We start from the raw sequence: 17,670 nt of genomic DNA on the forward strand, positions 1-17,670 counted from the left end.
TCAGCATGGGCAATTCAATCAGCTTCATCAGCCTCATTTTTTAATAGAACAACCATCCTTTGGCTTCAACAGCTACAGGCTAGGGTACCCCCCAGTGAGGTTCGCCTCCATCAGGATATTAATAAAATCATTGCTGCCACCCAATTTTCAGCTGATGCAACCTTGAATTCGGCCAAATTTGCATCCAGAGCTCTAGCCTCTTGTAGAAACCCGAGACAAGCGAAAGATTTTGCCTTCATCATTCAAACGGGCTGAAAGAAGGTCCTCTCCCTTTTACAGGAGACCTTCCCTTCGTCCCTACTCCCAGACAAGGGAGTCTGTCCAGGCAGGAATATCTTCAGGGATCCTATAGGTCTTCGGACCATCAATACTTTTGGGACAGGAACAGGCAATTCCAGCCAAAGCGGTCCTTTCGGGGCTCTGGCTACCGCCAGTCCCGCGGTCGTAAGTGACTCACCGCCAAATCCTCCAATAGGGGGTCGCCTGTCCTTCTTTGCGGACAGGTGGGAAAGGTCAATTTCAGACCTCTGGGTCCTTTCAGTAGTAAAATTCGGGCTCTCCCTGGAATTCCTCTCCAAACCTCCAACCCGCTTTCTTCAATGCCCACCTTACAAAAGCGAAGCCAGATGTCACTTAATGAACCAGGCTGTTCAGCACTTCCTGCAGATACACGCCATAGAGGAGGTCCCCCACGATCAATGGAAACAAGGGTATTACTCCATCCTGTTCGTAGTCCCGAAGCGGTCTGGGGGTGGGGGAGAGCCATTCTGGACTTAAAAAATCTCAACTCACACATAGTGTATCGCAGATTCAAAATGTGTTCACTAACCTCTATTCTTCAAGGGATTCATCCCAACGATTTTCTAGTTTCCATAGACCTCATGGAGGCTTACTTTCACATTCCCATCCTGCCAAATCATCGACAGTATCTCTGATTCAGCTATGCAGGAAAGCATTTCCAATACCGGGCTCTTCCCTTCGGGCTGGCATCTGTACCAAGAGTATTCACAAAGGTCCTGGCGGTCGTGGCAGCTCACCTGAGGCAAAAACCGGTAAGGCTCCAGGCTTACCTGGACGATATTCTAATTCAGGCTCATTCTCAGGAACAAGCCTTGCACAACTTGGACCTCATGATCCGAACCTTGAACGATCATGGGTTCCTGGTCAACTACAAAAAGAGTCAGTTGGTGCCAGTCACTTGGATCACCCGTCTTGGCGCCATTATAGATGCAAGTCAAGGGACTGTTTTCCTGACCTTGGGACGGCGGTCCGATATCAGGGACCTAGTAACTCATATTCACAAAAGCCCATCAGTTCCATTGGCCACTTTATCCAAGTTCCTGGGCAAGATGGTTTCATGTGTTCAGATTGTTCCATGGGCGCACCTTCACGCCCGCCACTTGCAGTGGTTCCTGCTTCCTTTTCAACGGAAACGCCAGGCCCACACCATGTTGACAGTCAAAGTTCCACTCTCAGTCAGGCTGAGAGATCACCTTCAATAGACAAGGGGTGTCTTCATGAATCACGACCGACTTGTACTCACTACAGATGCCAGCCTCCATGGATGGGGGACTCATCTCGCATCGCACGTGGCTCAGGGCCGCTGGTCTGCCTCCGACCTCACCAACCCTATCAACTGGCTGGAGCTGAAGGCCATCCGTCTCGCTCTCACGCAATTTCAACAGTTTGTTCTGGTTTTGACAGACAATATGGTGGCGAAGGCACATGTCAACTGTCGGGGGTACCCACTCGAAGCGTCTCATGGAGGAATCATTTCGCCTAGGCAGGTGGGCAGAGCAACATCTCCTCTCCATCAGAGCGGACCACATAGCAGGGACGGAGAACACACAAGCAGATTTCCTCAGCAGGAACGAGGTGGACAACAGCGAATGGCAGATCCATCCCGACATATTCCATCAGATGTGCAACTGGTTCGGCATTCCAGCCATAGATCTCTTCGCCACGAACTTGAACACCCAACTTCCTCGCTTCTTCTTGAGGTTCCCGACGCCAGGGGCAGAAGGGATCAACGCTCTTCGTCTCACCTGGCCACCGGGGCTTCACTACGCCTTCCCGCCACTGCCCCTGATTCCGGCTCTGATTCGGAAGATCATCACCGGTGGGGCAGAAATTATCCTTGTGGTCCCACACTGGCCACACCATCCATGGTTCGCAGACCTAGTCGGTCTCTCCACATCTCACCCTTGGAGGATTCCACCAGACAAGATTGTGCTGCGTCAGGGAACCCTTCTTCATCCGGAACCTTAGTGGCTCCAACTGACTGCATGGCACTTGAAGGGGCCCGGCTAAGGTGAGATAATTATTCGGATAGGGTGATTCACATTGTTCAAGCCTGCAGACGTAGATCCACAGTCAGACTCTATAATATCACCTGGCTCGCCTTTTATAGGTGGTGTCGATCCCGCCAGATTGATCCTGTTGCAGCCTCACCTTCCCAGGTCCTGGAGTTCCTCCGAGATGAGTTTGACCGTGGCCTGGCTCATAGCACCCTTCAGAGACATGTGGTGGCTCTGTCTACGGCCTTGTCCAGTCCAACTGGACAACCACTCACTCAACACCCTGTGATAAAAAAGTTCCTGCAAGGAGCCAGGCTCTTATGGCCCTCCTCAATTCATAGATATCCTACTTGGGATTTGCCCAAGGTCCTTAATGCATTAACAGAAGCTCCCTTCGAGCCCCTCCACACAGTCCATCTTCATTTCCTCACCCTTAAGGTAGCCTTCCTCATAGCCATAACTTCAGCCCGTCGCATTTCGGAGCTGGCAGCCCTCTCAGTTAGGGAGGATCTCTGTGTCTTCCGACCGGACACAGTTATTTTGAGATTGGACCCCTCATTTATTCCTAAGGTTAATTCCTTCTTTCACAGGGCCCAGGAGGTTATTCTCCCCAATTTCTGTCCACGACCTTCTCATACCTTGGAGCGAAGGTGGCATGCCTTAGATGTGCGGAGGGCTCTAAAAATTTATATCAAAAGGACTGCCCCCTTCAGAAAATCAGAGGCCTTGTTTGTTTCATTCTTACCAAGTTCTCAGGGGCACAAGGTCTCTTCTGCTACGATTGGTCGCTGGATCAGGGCCTGCATCGCCTCGGCATATCAGGCCCAGGCGATCTCTGTTCCCAGTCGCATTACTGCCCACTCCACTCGGAGTGCTGCTACTTCAGCAGCTTGGGTGACCCAGGCCTCCCTTGAGGAGGTCTGTAGGGCAGCCACCTGGTCTACCCCCTCGCCATTCATCCACCACTACAAGATAGATGTTTTTGCTTCAGCCGAAGCATCATTTGACAGGAGGGTTTTGTAGCAGGTGCATCATGCAGGGGTCTTCCCAGGCCCTTCGACATCCCGCCCTTGAGACTGACAAAACTTTAGTATGTCCCTCATCTGGACAATGTCACACCCTCATCAAGGAAATTGGGCATTGGTCTTACCTTAAATGTCAGATTTCTTGAGTAGGGGTGACATTGTCCAGCCCCTCCCTCTGTCTCAGTGCCTGTACAGTTTATTGTTCTTGTTTAAGAGGTTTTTTCCAGTTATCCCGTTGGACCAGTTTTTTATTCCTGACAATGATGGTTCCTGTTGGAGATCCTTCTTGTGGCCTTCCTTCGTCGAAACTGAGCCTGAAAGGGGAGGAGCAAGGGGAGTGGTCAAAAATTATGACTCAGCCAGCGTCAGATCCGACTGATACAACCCTCATCTGGACAATGTCACCCCTACTCAAGAAATCTGGCATTTAAGGTAAGACCAATGCCCATTCTCTCCATTCAACTGCCACAGATTTGGATCACAATTTTCTCTGTATTTGCATCAAGGGTCAACTTGCAACATTTTAGATGCACAAAGACAAATTCAACATTTGCTTCATATGCAGCATGTAGCTCTCAGACTTATGCAAAATGGGAATGTATTCACATTTTTAAAAACCCATTATTTGTATAGCTGAGAGCTGCTTTTTGAACCTGGAATGTAGATTTCATAAGAACAGAATATTTACTGAAAGTCTTGGCATTTCTGTTTAGCACTGTCTTAGAACTAATGAGAATGGACTGCCATGTTACTGCTTTTCCTCCAAAGGATGTGAGATTTTTCGCTTCACTCCCCATCCATTGTAATTCTGTCAATTTGGTTTATAAGCTTGGAGTCAGGGAACTATTTTCATTTTGTTTTTTGGATTTCTAAGCCAGTTTGGAAAAACATTTTTATATTGATTCATTGATATGATTTACATAGCCACACATTGTTACACAAATGCCTTTGGGTGGCTTACAAGTTTTAAAGCACAGAAACTCACAACATATAACCTCAGATGCCCAAAGATAAACCACCATCCCACTTTCCCATCCCAAAAAAAGCAACACACCAACAACAATTGAACTCATCTATCCAACTGTCCCAAATGACTAGGGATGCAGTCAAGGTTCAAGACCTAACAGAGGCTAAAACGTTTGGGACTATCTGAATCTCCAGGGAGATGCTTTCCAGAGAGCAGGTGCTACTGCTAAGAAGGCCCAACTCAAGGGTCCAACAAGATGTCATTGTTTAATAAAAGGGACCCAAAGCATGCCTTCTCTCTCTTAGAAATGATGGGATGAATTTAGAAGTGATAGCAAGGTGGTCTTGCAAGTAGCCTGGTCCTATGCCATGGACAACAGGAGAAGTAAATAAATAGTTTAAAGGGTGAGAGGAAAGGATGTCAAAAGCTAGAATGGCATTGCTACCAATGCTGTGAATGAAAGATCACTAGTGACCAAAGGTACTCCCCTTTTAAAGTATCATTTGCTTATGATTCAGCATGCGTGGTTAAAATGAAAACAGAAGAATCACTTTTTTCAAGGCCAAAGATAGAAATGATAAATTTCAGTTTGCCAATGTCTTAGGTCAGATTTAAATAAATTAGCAGATTATCTATTAGGCACTTGGTTCAGTTCTAAACTAATCTCTTGTTAAAAGGACTGACTAGCCACAACTGGTAAGTGAACAACTGCTACTTTCAATAGTTCTACCCATATTGAAATTAGGAATGACTGTTTTTACAAAATTTCTTGACTCTTCCACTTTCCTTTCCCAGAAAGAAATCTTGCTGACTTGTCTCTCTGGTCACTGGGACAGATCAGTGACATGTAACCCTATTGACTGCCAATTTCCAGACCAATCTCACGTTCTTTATGCAGAGTTTTCCTGTCCCAAAGGAACAACGTTTATGAAGAGATGCTTCCTTTCCTGTATCAAGCCAGCAAAACTCCAAGGTAGGATGGTACGATAGATTTGGATCGTGGAACGAAGTTCCAGAATATTTCCTCTTGTGTCTTTGCTAATCTGTTGCCTGCAAAAGATCAGAAGAATATACTAAATATGTGACATTTTTAGGGGCTGCTAAAAATGCACGCCTACCACTGGTCTCTTCAGCTGCATGTCCACATTCAGGACAGATCTAAGATCCTCAACCAGCTGCCCAACCATTCTTCAGCTGTCCAGAAGATTACTTCCAGGGATCCACTTCTCACTAGCCCCTCATCCCCAAACTGTCATCACTAGCATTTCTTGTACTGCACCAAACTCTCCTGGTCATGAACACTATTATCAGCCATTCTCCCAGTCATCTTCAACAGCAGCATCACCTAGCTTCTGGAGCTCCAGCAACAACTATCTGATCTTGACTCCATCTTAAAAAATGAAAAGCAGTCTCTACAGCAAACTGCAGTGTCAATATGGGAATATAACATTATGCATGAGCTGAATTATATACTTTTGTCCTAACTTATGATGCAACTATGTTAAGTCATAATATTTCTATAATCATTTTACACATATTTTGTCATTTGTTCTCCTTGCCCTTCCTCTCATGGATACTCATGATATAAAACACATCTTACAAAATTTCATATTGGGTTTTATGACTTTCAAGACATCTTTTTGAGGTTTTATCTAGTCACTTTCACTCTGTTGCCAAGAAAGCTATATGGATGTGCCCAAAAATCAACACAAATTTCACTTAATATAAGGGATTCTTTACATTGATAATATATACTGACAACATTATATATTTGGGAGTGGTCCACAATTTTCTCTCCACAATTTTTTTTCTTTCTTTCAAAATATATTTGATAAGGCTAAAGGATGGGGTAGGAATTGTGACTGCAATGGGAGACATATCTGTTTTAGTCTGTCACAAAACAATGGCAATTTTAAAATTCTGAGAGAAGAAAATTAATAAAAGCTAACAACTTTAGGGAGTTCAGCTGCCATCCACCAGATCTTGTAATATATCCCTGAACTCCATTTTCCCTTCTCTGAATTTGACAGCTCTGAATAAAGCACTGAATTATTTGGAGCATGTGTTTGCAGTAAATTCTTAAAAAATTCCAGTGAACATAAGACAAAGTGCCACAATATGAAATGCATTTATATTTCATTTGAGAATGAAATATAAAATTAGCTCTTTGGGTTTAAGCACCTGGGATTTTTTTAGGCCAGGGATGTCAAACTGGCAGTCCACAGGAAGATGCGTCACATGCTGGCCACGCCCACCCCAGCTCCACAAAGGGGAAAACCGTCATGATACGTCACATGATGGCAATATGACACGGCAAATTTGACATCCATGTTCTAGGCCCTTCAGTGTTGGTAAAAATCTCTAGGAATCTTGGAATGTACTTTAATGTGGTTACTTTAATGTAACAGAATCCCAAAAGCCTGTCAGAGTCCCTCTCTACTTCAACTTATACCCATCGCAATCAAGGTGAAGTTGTTTTAGTTTCTTCCTACCTTCACAGAACTCAGGTATCTTTTTCTGTAATGGTTTAGCATTATAGTCAAACTCACATTCCAGCTATGAAGGGCATCTCTCTTCCACAAGCATCGGTGCCATTATGCTGGGCCTTTTCTGTTCCCGATTATGAATGAGAAATGCAGTGTGGCTGTTTGTATCTTCCAGAAAATAAATGTGGCATTTGCCAAATAAATAAAAGCTGTATTTTGTATTTCTGTATTTTTGTAGTATTTTATTAATATAGTTTTTATCTTTCTAATATTGCAAGCTGAGTTACCCTGTGGTAAGAGGGACCACCAATGAATTTAATAAATAAATAAATAAATTTCATACTGCCAAAGTACTATTGAGAAAGATAGTGCAGACAGCTTAGCATTTTCTATTATAACTATTTGTTGCTATTGTATAGTGTGTGTATTACTTGGAGACTGTCAATCAGTCAATTAATCTGAGTAGAGCTCAAAGGGAACTTGGAGGTCTTCTAGTCCAACCCCCTGCTCAAGCAGGAGATCTTATATCATTTCATGACTGTACAAGTCAGACTAAAGTGGCATAAAAGTCTGTGCAAATAAACAAATGGTGAAGGTAAAGAAAATTGGATCAGAGTAAGATTCAGCCTAAGGTTCAAAAATAACTAGTTATGCGATAATTTGAATGGGTTTTTTTTTTTCTTTCTCTTGTTTGAAATCAGGAATTAATCAGTGGATCACCTGCCTGGAAGATGGACTCTGGTCACTTCCAGAAGCTTACTGCAAACTGGAATGTGACTCTCCAGGCCCAATTGCCAACGCTGAGCTGCTGGTGCCTCGATGCAAGCAAGGAAATCATGACGTAGGATCTGTTTGTCGCTACAAGTGTAAGCCTGGATACCATGTAGCAGAAGCAAAAGAGGAAAAGCCCAGGAAGTGAGTAGTTAAATGTCTCGTCTCCTGTTGATATTTCTTCTGTTCTCTCTTCTTCCTTAGCATCAGTGCTTTAATTCTTGGCAATGCATTTTCCAAAATTATGATGGATGTTCAGTTTTGTTCTTTGTTGGCACGGAGTCATATAAAAATGACAAGAGGAGAGTGAAAGAAATCAGCTGAACAGATTGCAAAGGCAGCCTCATCTAGAGTGCATTGCAGTAGTCTAAAGAAATGGTGATGAAGGCACAGGGCGCTGCAACATGATCCTGTCACCCATGTAGGACCACAATTTATGTAAAAATTCAGCTACATACTTTATACTCTATGTATATATTTGTAAGTAAATAACTGATAAAATAAATGCAATTAAATAAAACATTAAAACTAGTATAATGAAAATATCAGAAACAGAATTAACAGGTTTGATGATAAAAATTATTTTTGCTCTTTTTCTAAATTTTATGAAAATGGGAGCCTAGCCTTCCCCTTGGGTGAGGGAGGGAGATGTGCAGTAGGAAGGCTTTCAAAGATTCCTCTGTTACTGATCCAAGTAATCAGGCAGATTTGTAGTGGGAGGCCCTAAGTCCGTGATGGCGAACCTATGGCATGCGTAGCCATATCAGTGGGCATGCCAGTTCAGCTCTGGTGCACATGTGCGCATCGGCCAGCTGATTTTCGGGCCTTCTGGGCCCACCAGAAGTAGGGAAACAGACTGTTTCCTACCGCCGGAGGGCCTCCGAGGGGGTGGGGAAGGCTGTTTTCGCCCTCCCCAGATGCATAGAGAGGATCTGGAGCTAGGTGGGAAAGAAGAATGGCCCTACTGGGCCATCACGTGTGCATGTGCAGGGCGGAGCACATAGAATTATGGGTGTGGGCACGAACCTCCCCAGTCCCTCACTCCTGGCATGGGATGGCAAAAAAGTTAGCCATCACTGCCCTAAGTCATTCAGGGTTTGAAAGATCACAAAGATCTCTATATGGATAGTCTGTTTTTTCAGTACAGGTAGTCCTCAATTTACGACCACAATTGAGCCCAAAATTTATGTTGTTAAATGAGAAATTTGTTAAGTGAGTTTGCTCCATTTTACAACTTTTCTTGCCACATTTGTTAGGCAAATCACTGCAGTTCTTAAATTAGTAACACTAATTGTTAAATAAATCTGGCTTTCCCATTTGCTTATCAGTAGGTTGCAAAGAGGAATCACATGATTCTGGGACACTGCAACCGTCATAAATGTGAGTCAGTTGTCAAGCATCTGAATGTAAGTCACGTGACCATGGGGATGCTGTAAGTGTGAAAAATGGTCATAAGTCACTTTTTTCAGTACTTGTGTAACTTTGAACAGTCACTAAATGAACTGTTGTTAGTCAAGGACTACCTGTACATAATGTACAGTACATGTGATTCTCCATATCTTGCAATGGCCCAGTAACCTGACTCCTACATTTTCCAACAGTTGCAAATTCTGGGCACTGTTTAGAGGTACGTCTGGATAAAATAAGTTGCAGTAGTCAAGGTAGGTTGTAACTAAGTGTAGGGAGCCATTACATACACTGAATGTAATATATTCAAAGAATATTCAAAGATACATTCTTCATACAAATTGTATGTGAGTGAATATATACACAAAAATACATGCATCAGAAATGATGCACATAAAAGTACAAATGAATATTCATGTACAACTTATTACAGGAATGCTCTGAAGTGAAGTTAATGCTGAAAAGTCATTGAATAAAACCAAAATTGAAAGTTGTGCTGTCTCTGTGGAAACCACAAAGATTTGTTGCTTTAGAGTTGGATCACATTTGGAAACTATTTCTAAACAAAAGTTTAATCAGATAAGAGGAAGCTGCTGTGTGAAAATAATAATGAAAAAGATTGATCACTTATAGAAAGAGGAGGAAATTGGTGTTACTTTCTGAAACAAACACTGTCATTTGAAGAGCAAAGGTGGAGGAAGCTATGTGCTTCACATTACAAGAAAGACAAGGCTGATACATAGCTTTTCCTCCTCCTCTTCCTCCTCCTCCTCCGGTATTCAGGGCTTCAAATACCTACGGTATTGAGAAATCAATCGCCGCACAATTCATTTTTACTGCAGATGTTGCTGTATGGCTGATGGAATGCTAATGCTGTCATAGATCTTCATTGCTAGTGGAAAGTCAACTGGAGGTCATATGTTTAAGATGCCCTTTCTGTGTTTTAAATGCAGAGAAATGTCTATGCCTTCATCTCTAGTTTGTCAGATAAGGACATGCCCTTGGCTCTTCCACCAGCTCCAGGCACATTCTGCTGTGTACTTAATATTCTATGAGCATCTTTCCACTAGTCTTAAATTTCTTCTGATTAGATAAATTTATTTTTAATGTTCCAATTATGTTTAGAGCAAGATGTACACAGATTTCTGCTTTTTGATCTTGTGATTGGGTGCTTTGGAATAATCACAACAATGAATAAGTTCCACATCATGAAAAATAATTAGATATTAAATATGAAATATGGTTATAGGATTGCTGTAGGTTTATTCTCCAGCATAGCTGGCTGGAGAATTCTGGGAGCTGAAGTCCACAAGTCTTAAAGCTGCCACGTTTGAGGACCCCTTCCTAAATGGTCATGGGGTGTAATTTTTTTCCACCATTGTCGTAACTTTGAACAGCTGCTGAATGAATGGTTGATAAGTGAAGGCTACCTATATAGGCAGAGTATACAATTCTTCTATTGAGCTATTTGCTGTCATTTCCAGCTTAAAATAAGGCTAATTTACAAATGACAGAATTGCAGTTGTTAAAATTATATTGTTTCTTAGGTAATAAAATTTACATTGCTCATCATAAATAATATTATATTATTGCATAAATATAAACAGAAATATATCATTGCATTTGTACGTATGTTCTTTCCCTTAAGTCTATTAGCTAGATTTGCTAAAAATGATTGCAATAGGGGAGAAAAGGAAGAGAGATTGAATCTGCATCACTATCTTGTTTACTATCACCACATTTGGTTCAGTTTCTTTGAGAACTTAATTCTTTTTGTTGACTTTTAAATACTTGCCAAGTCCAGTTCACAAACTGTCATCTGAGAACTCAGAAATATGCATGTTCATATTTTAAGAGTCAGATTTGGGTGGGTGTTTATTCAAATCATTGTTGACTCCTGGCGCCTGCCTGGACAAGTTTCTACAATTATTTTGACAAGGTTTTGGGGAAGTGATTTACCATTGCCCCCTTCCTAAGGCTGTGAGACAATGACCAGCCCAAAGTCACCAAGCTGGCTTTGTGCCTAAGGTGGGACTAAACTGGTTTCTAGCCCAGCACATTAATCACTACACAAACTGACTCTCAAGAGACAGAATAATAGCTAAAGGCAAGATAAATAGTGACATGGTAAAACTAAAGGTGCTGTTTAAGGATCCCTGCCTGTCTGACAGTCTGTCTATCATCTGGCCTTTTCCCTTGAAACCTTCTCTTCACATTCATCTTCTCTCTCTTTTCTTTCTTGATGAAAGCAGGGAAGAGGCCTGATTGCCTTCACATCTTCAGTTCTCCCTGTAGGCATCCTGTTACCCAAACAGGACAACTGAATGAGTTAGATTTCAAAAAAAGCAAAAAGAGGTGAATGTGGGAAAGGCAAGTGGAAGTAAACAGCCGAGTAGAGGCTGAAAAACTTTCAGAAAGGTCAAGGTGGGTAAATTAAAATATAACTAGTCAAAATGTAGTTTGGCAGCAAGATGTCTAACATTAACTGGAAATGCATGCAGACTGTTTCATGTTCTTGCACTAAAAAAATTCCAGGGAATGTGCCAAATAAGCCCATTTTTCCATCAAATAGCTACATTCCAAATTATAAAAATCATATTCATGTTTGCTTGTTTTTACAAAATAAACCTGCTCATTTGGCATGACTTTGCTGAAGGTTTCTGAGTTCTGCCAATACCATACCAAGTTACAGATCAGAGGAGGATTCGGTCACTGTATTTCTTGCCTTGGCTGTTATAGCAAGAGAGACTTAATTTTACTGCACTGAAGGATAATCCTAGATGCAACATGTGCAAAGGCACCTCCCTCAAGATAAATGTGTACAATCAGGCAGAAAAGATGTGGGCAAACTAAAAGTGATGACTAATGGAATGATCATAAAATCAATTAGTTTTTAGCTATATCATGCATTATAGCCAAAAATGAAAAAAGGAAAAACAGCAAGGAAGTTGGGGACAGAAATTCTAGTCCTTGAAGAATGCAATTGTTTTACAATGCCAATTCAATTGCAACATTTTCCTTAAACAACCTACCAACATTTTTCTTTAAATAACGTATTAAGATCTTTGATATTTTACCCAGAAATATTAATCCAATGGGCATTCATGAATTTTCAGGAAATGACCAAATCATAATTGGCCAAAATTTAAAATATTCTTTCCAAACCTTTAAGGCAAACTTTTAATCTGGCAAACTTTGTTCTTGCATCTCCAAAAGTTTGGTTTTATAAAAGTAATAATTGTATAGCTTCAGTGGTGGTCTTCCTTTTTTAGAATTCCTGTGGGAATCCAGGTGCATGTTCTTACCAGATGAGTATGATTAAATGGATATATTCTCACAATATCTTAAACCCAAGACTAATAGCACACAATTGCAGTGTTCCCACAACATGGTATGGATTAACAATTATACTACATTATGTCATAATGTTATAGCATATTGTATCAACCAGACTAAAACAGTGGTTTAGCTCATATTTTCCTGAATAATTCAAACCTTTGTTAGCCCTAATCTAGCATGTGATATGAAGCTGACCATTTCGTTCTTATTTGTGAATGAATTGCCCACCACCAATGGAGTTTATAGAAGACATACTGTGGATCCAGAATATGTTGCTGTTGCTGTTTTGCCTCTCTTAATGGGAATGCTAGGACTAGTAATTAAGATTTTCTTTTAAAGAAGCCTAACTGTGAAGGCCCAAGAGTTTGATTCAGAGTAAAATAAATCATAGAATTTAGATTAACAGACTTTAGTGCAATATTTGTAAGACAAAAGCAAAAAGCATACTTGTAGACTTAAAGTTTGAGCTAGCTGTCTATGTTTGTTTTCCATCTGCCCTGTGTTCTGATTTCTATGGTGGCATCAGCCTTTGGATTTAAACAGATGGCTGTAATAACACGGGTTTTTTTTCACAACTCTATCGGAACTAAACTTTTTTGATCTAATTATTTGTTATCAAGTGTTCTGTTTACTGGCCAGCAATATTTAAATATGAAAATAAACTAAAAATAATTTGTCAGTTTAGCAAGTATCACATCTCTTTGGAATGAGCTTAAATTGAGCTTGTACGCCTTTCTTTGGTATCAGTCCAATCTTTTTTTAAAATTAAGATTATCATAATGTGAAATAAAAATGAAAATGAAGATAGGGAAATGGGAAAGGGAAAGAGAAAGGAGAAGTGTAGGGTAAAAGGGAAAAGAAAAACAAAAGCATTGGCTTCCAACATTTTTCAGAGCAATAGAATACTGTAGAAAGTAAAATTACTGCCTTAACCTTTTCTAATAAATACTAGTCATTTCTACAACAACAAACTAATCAACAAGTCCTAAAGTCAAGATTTTATTTTCAGCCTCAAGCATGAAGTCTAGGAGTGGTTTGCAGATAGAAACAAAACTAGATATATTCTTTTCTCTGATTAAAACAGTTAATTTTGCCATCTCTTCTAACTCCATCACTTTGTCCATTCATTCTTCCATCAAGGGGATTGATGAATCTTTCCATCTTTGCACATAAGGAATTCTCATTGCAGTCGATCTATACAAGGACAAAGATCCTTTTTTCTTCAAGTTCCTTGTCTAAAAGGAAGTCTAATGTTTAAATCTAAATTCTAAAAGAAAAACATCTTTTAACTTTATATCCATTTTTAAAAAATTCTCAATTAAAATATAAATCTGTTCCCAATATTTCAAGTCCATCCAAGATGATAAAAACTTCCTTCTTTGCAGTTACATTTGCAACATACATTTGAGAAACCTTTATACCGTGTTTCCCCAAAAATAAGACCCTGTCTTATATTTTTTTTACACCCTGAAATAAATGCTTGGCCTTATTGCCATGCGCTCAAAAGCCAAATTTAATTAATTTAATTTAATTTAATTAATTCAATTTATATGCCACCCCTCTCCGAAGACTCAGGGCGGCTCACAATACATTTTAAAAAATCATTATAAAAAACATTTAAAAATTAAAAACATTAAAAACTCATTCACGCCATTCATGGCCGGATCATGCCAGATCACAAGAACGAGATCAGCGGCCCCAGGCCTGCCGGAAAAGCCAGGTCTTCACCGCTTTTCGGAAAGCCAATAGGGTGGGGATGGTCTGGACCTCAGGAGGTAACTGGTTCCAGAGAGCTGGGGCAGCCATCGAGAAGGCCCTCCCCCGCAGGCCCGCCAGCCAGCATTGTTTAACTGATGGGACCCGGAGGAGACCAACTCTGTGGGATCTTACCAGTCGCTGGGAGCTATGCGGCAGAAGGCAGTCTCAAAGATAACGTGGCCCTGAGCCATGTAGGGCTTTAAAAGTAATTGTTCTGTCCCCAACCCCACGCACACACACCAACAGACATTCAGGAGTTAAAGACCAAACCAGCCGGCAAAATCCTTTTCCTTATGATAACGGAACTTGGCAACAACCTAGTGGCTGCCTGCCAAGAGTTTATTATTTACAAAGAGGAGAGATAACTTCTCCCCACTTCTGATACATCAAAGGAAAGCAACTCAATAATTACAATCAAGTCCAGAGATAATCCAGTCTTAAAGCAAAAGTCCAGCAATGCAGAATGGCATGGAAGCTTTCAGCTTTGTTCGTCACAAGGTTTGACTGGCTGCCATGCTCCCTTTTATATCCTGTGGGGTGTGGTCCAGTGACTCAGCCTAATCTCGGGCACGCCCTTCTGTTGCGCGCGCTTATCTCTGCGACGCTGGCGTGGGTCCAGCCAAGACTCATTACCCTCATCACTGTCCATCTGTGGCTGCATGGACGTGCTTGGCCCTGGCCCTATCTCTTGCCCTTCGGCGGACACCGAAGGCATTGCCAGAGAGGAGGGTCCTGGAGAGGGAGGCCTTGCCAACTCCTCCCCTTCACTCTCAGAGTCCTCTCCTGATGATGACACAGGCTCCGGTAACGGAGCCACAACAGTAATAACCAACACCTTGAATTGTGACCGGAGACCAATAGGGAGCCAGTGCAGCTCACGGAGAATTGGTGTAATGTGGGTGTACCTAGGTGCACCCATGACAGCTCGCGCGGCTGCGTTCTGGACCAACTGTAGTCTCCGAACACTTTTCAAGGGTAGCCCCATGTAGAGCGCGTTGCAATAATCTAACCATGAGGTGACAAGGGCATGAGTGACTGTGAGGAGAGCCTCCTGATCCAAGTAGGGTCACAATTGTTGCACCAAGTGAACCTGTTCAAAGGTCCCCCTAGCCACAGCTGTCAGATGTTGCTCTAATCTTAGCTGTAAGTCTAGGAGCGCTCTGAGGGGGACAATTTCTCCCCCCCCCAAGAACCAAGGGCTTATTATCAGGAGATGTCTTATTTTGGGGGAAACAGGGTACATCTTTGACAATTTATCAGGTATTAGATATCAACAATGCATAATTTTGTAAAAATGTTCTTTTAAATTATAGTTCAGTGTAAATTTTAGATGAATTTGTCCACACATTTTTCCATTTTCCCAAGCACCATATTATAGCCAAAGTTTTTTGCCTATTGAATCATACAGTGTTTCACATATTTATAAATCTTGGCAATAATATGTTCTTTAGCACACAATAAAATTTCAAATTCACAGTTTACAGATTTAAACTCATACCTTTTTTGTTTAGATTTCTTTCAGTTGTAAATATATAAGCCATTGACACATACCTCCTTCTGATTCCAACTCTTCTTTTGGCTTGAGTTTAGGTTGAAATTGTGGCATGTAGACACACTTTTAAAAAATCTATATAATTTAACTCTTCATTGGAACATTAGCAAAAGCATTTGTTTTATTTGTTTGCCAAAACATATATGCAAAATATATTTCCAGTCTACATATTTTACTGTACATTTATATATATTATCTATTTACAAATGACAGGTTTTACACATTGGCTATTTTTGCCTAACTCTCTCATTAAGGGAGGGAATCTTGCCATAGATCACATTTTCCCAGCATGAAAACTGCCTCACTACCACATGTGACAGAATATTAGCCTGATAATTTTGCTCTTCTCATGAAGAATTAGGTGTAAGTATGTGGGGGTTTTGCCATTAATGTTTTAATCGCACACTGAGAACCGGTGACAGAATTAGATACTATCAGAGTGATCAATTGTATTATAATCCAATTTCCTATTGACTGCATTTCTTTCTTTTTCCTGCTTTGTTGCTTGGAATAATTGAATCTCCTGCTCTGACAGATCATGTTAGTTTAGGGCTAATTTATTGTCCTCTTTCTTGGCACTCAATTCTGGCCACTGTTACATCCATTTGGGAAATAGCCAGCCATTTGCTGTATGGGTTGTTATTTTTTCAAGATTGACCTTGAGGTCTGCGTATCAAACACAGCCTCATACATCATCTTGTGGCTTCCATTATTACTCTTTCAATGTTGGATGGATTTTTAAAACTGTTTGATTTTTGTTTTGGCTCTATTGCTAATCCTAAATAATGTCTGTTTTTAGGATCAGAAGAAATGCTAATGGCTCTGTTACAAAATAATATTTAGAATGAGTTTAAAAAATCTTGTTCCCACTTCCTTTCTTAGTCTTATTGCTTGATCTTTTCTTGGTGCCTCTCAGTAAACTGGATGCTTAGTTGGCTATGTGAACAGATGCTTAATTCCTCTACACACACACGGACACACACAATGTTTCAGGGTTAGATAAGGACACACAGATTTTTCAAGCACCTGGTGATCTTCTTTAGAGGATTTTGTTAAGGATTAGTGTGTTAGAGTGAACTGCGTAGAATAATTCTTGCATCAAGTTTTACTTTAGGTACAAAATCACCAGACATTGTAAACTAACTTCTTTGTGTTGTTCAATAAATAAACTTACTTACTGGTGGCTGGTGGCTGCTAAATAGTGATATAATCTGCTCAATAAGGGGCCGAAAGGAACTGGCAGTTTAAATGAAGACAGTGGGAAATAAGTTATTATTTTGTAGAGCTGACAAATAACAGTTTTGACGAACAGCATTTTGTTGTTTATGGATACTGAGTCAGCTCTAAAGGCAATCACTAGGAGGGCTGAGTGTAAGGCTTCCCTATTCAGTCTGTTACTGAGTAATAAATCAATCAATATTGTATATACTACACCATTGTATGGACGAATAATTTCTCTAGTGATTATTCTTGGAACTTCCAATGGTTCAGGTCAGTGCATAGTGTTGTTTCTTTTCATCTTGGATCTACCACTACAGCATGCTATTCTATTTTCCAGAGCTACTACTGTATTGAGATTACTAAACCAGTGTTCGTGAGATTACTAATAATATAGAACAAGTACTTCACTGGTGTTACTGTCAGGCTTGTCCCAGCTTGAGCATTTAGGAAAGAAAGACTATTGACTACATTTGTAATAAAAGATATACTAGTCAAGTGGTTACAACATAAGCAAAGCTGGAACTGAATATTTCTGCATAAAGCCTGCTCTTTTCCTCTTCTCCTTTGCCCTCCCCCTTGACCACTGCACGGTGTCCAATAGTATTCAAATTTGTTGTTTTGGCAACAGTGTTGATTTCAGATTTGGTGCCTCTTTGGTTGGTTTTTGCATTCCATTCTCATGCTCATGTCCTTGGATCTGCTGTTCTGTTCCAGATTGGCATCTCTAGTTCTTGTTATCGTATCAACCCCCTTTACATTCCCATTCTCCCCCTCCCCATGTTTTATGCCAGGATGCTAGCAAAGTGAAGTAGCCTGAAGTGTTTATGATAGCAGACCTGACAGCTAC

At 40.9% G+C, this 17,670-nt stretch overlaps 1 protein-coding gene across 1 annotated transcript in view; it reads left to right on the plus strand.

The window, feature by feature from the left end:
• The window catches only part of PAPPA2 (pappalysin 2), a 150,459-nt gene that overhangs the window by 107,947 nt on the left and 24,842 nt on the right, over window positions 1-17,670 (plus strand). The window contains exons 15-16 of the mRNA XM_070939233.1: window positions 5,085-5,262; window positions 7,477-7,690. Of these exons, the coding sequence (XP_070795334.1) occupies window positions 5,085-5,262; window positions 7,477-7,690 (392 nt within the window). The remainder of the gene's footprint in view (window positions 1-5,084; window positions 5,263-7,476; window positions 7,691-17,670) is intronic.

This window comes from Pituophis catenifer, unplaced genomic scaffold (genome assembly GCF_029215685.1).
Source record: "Pituophis catenifer annectens isolate HBS135680 unplaced genomic scaffold, rPitCat1.0.hap2 SCAF_3, whole genome shotgun sequence".
Lineage (NCBI taxonomy): Eukaryota > Metazoa > Chordata > Lepidosauria > Squamata > Colubridae > Pituophis > Pituophis catenifer.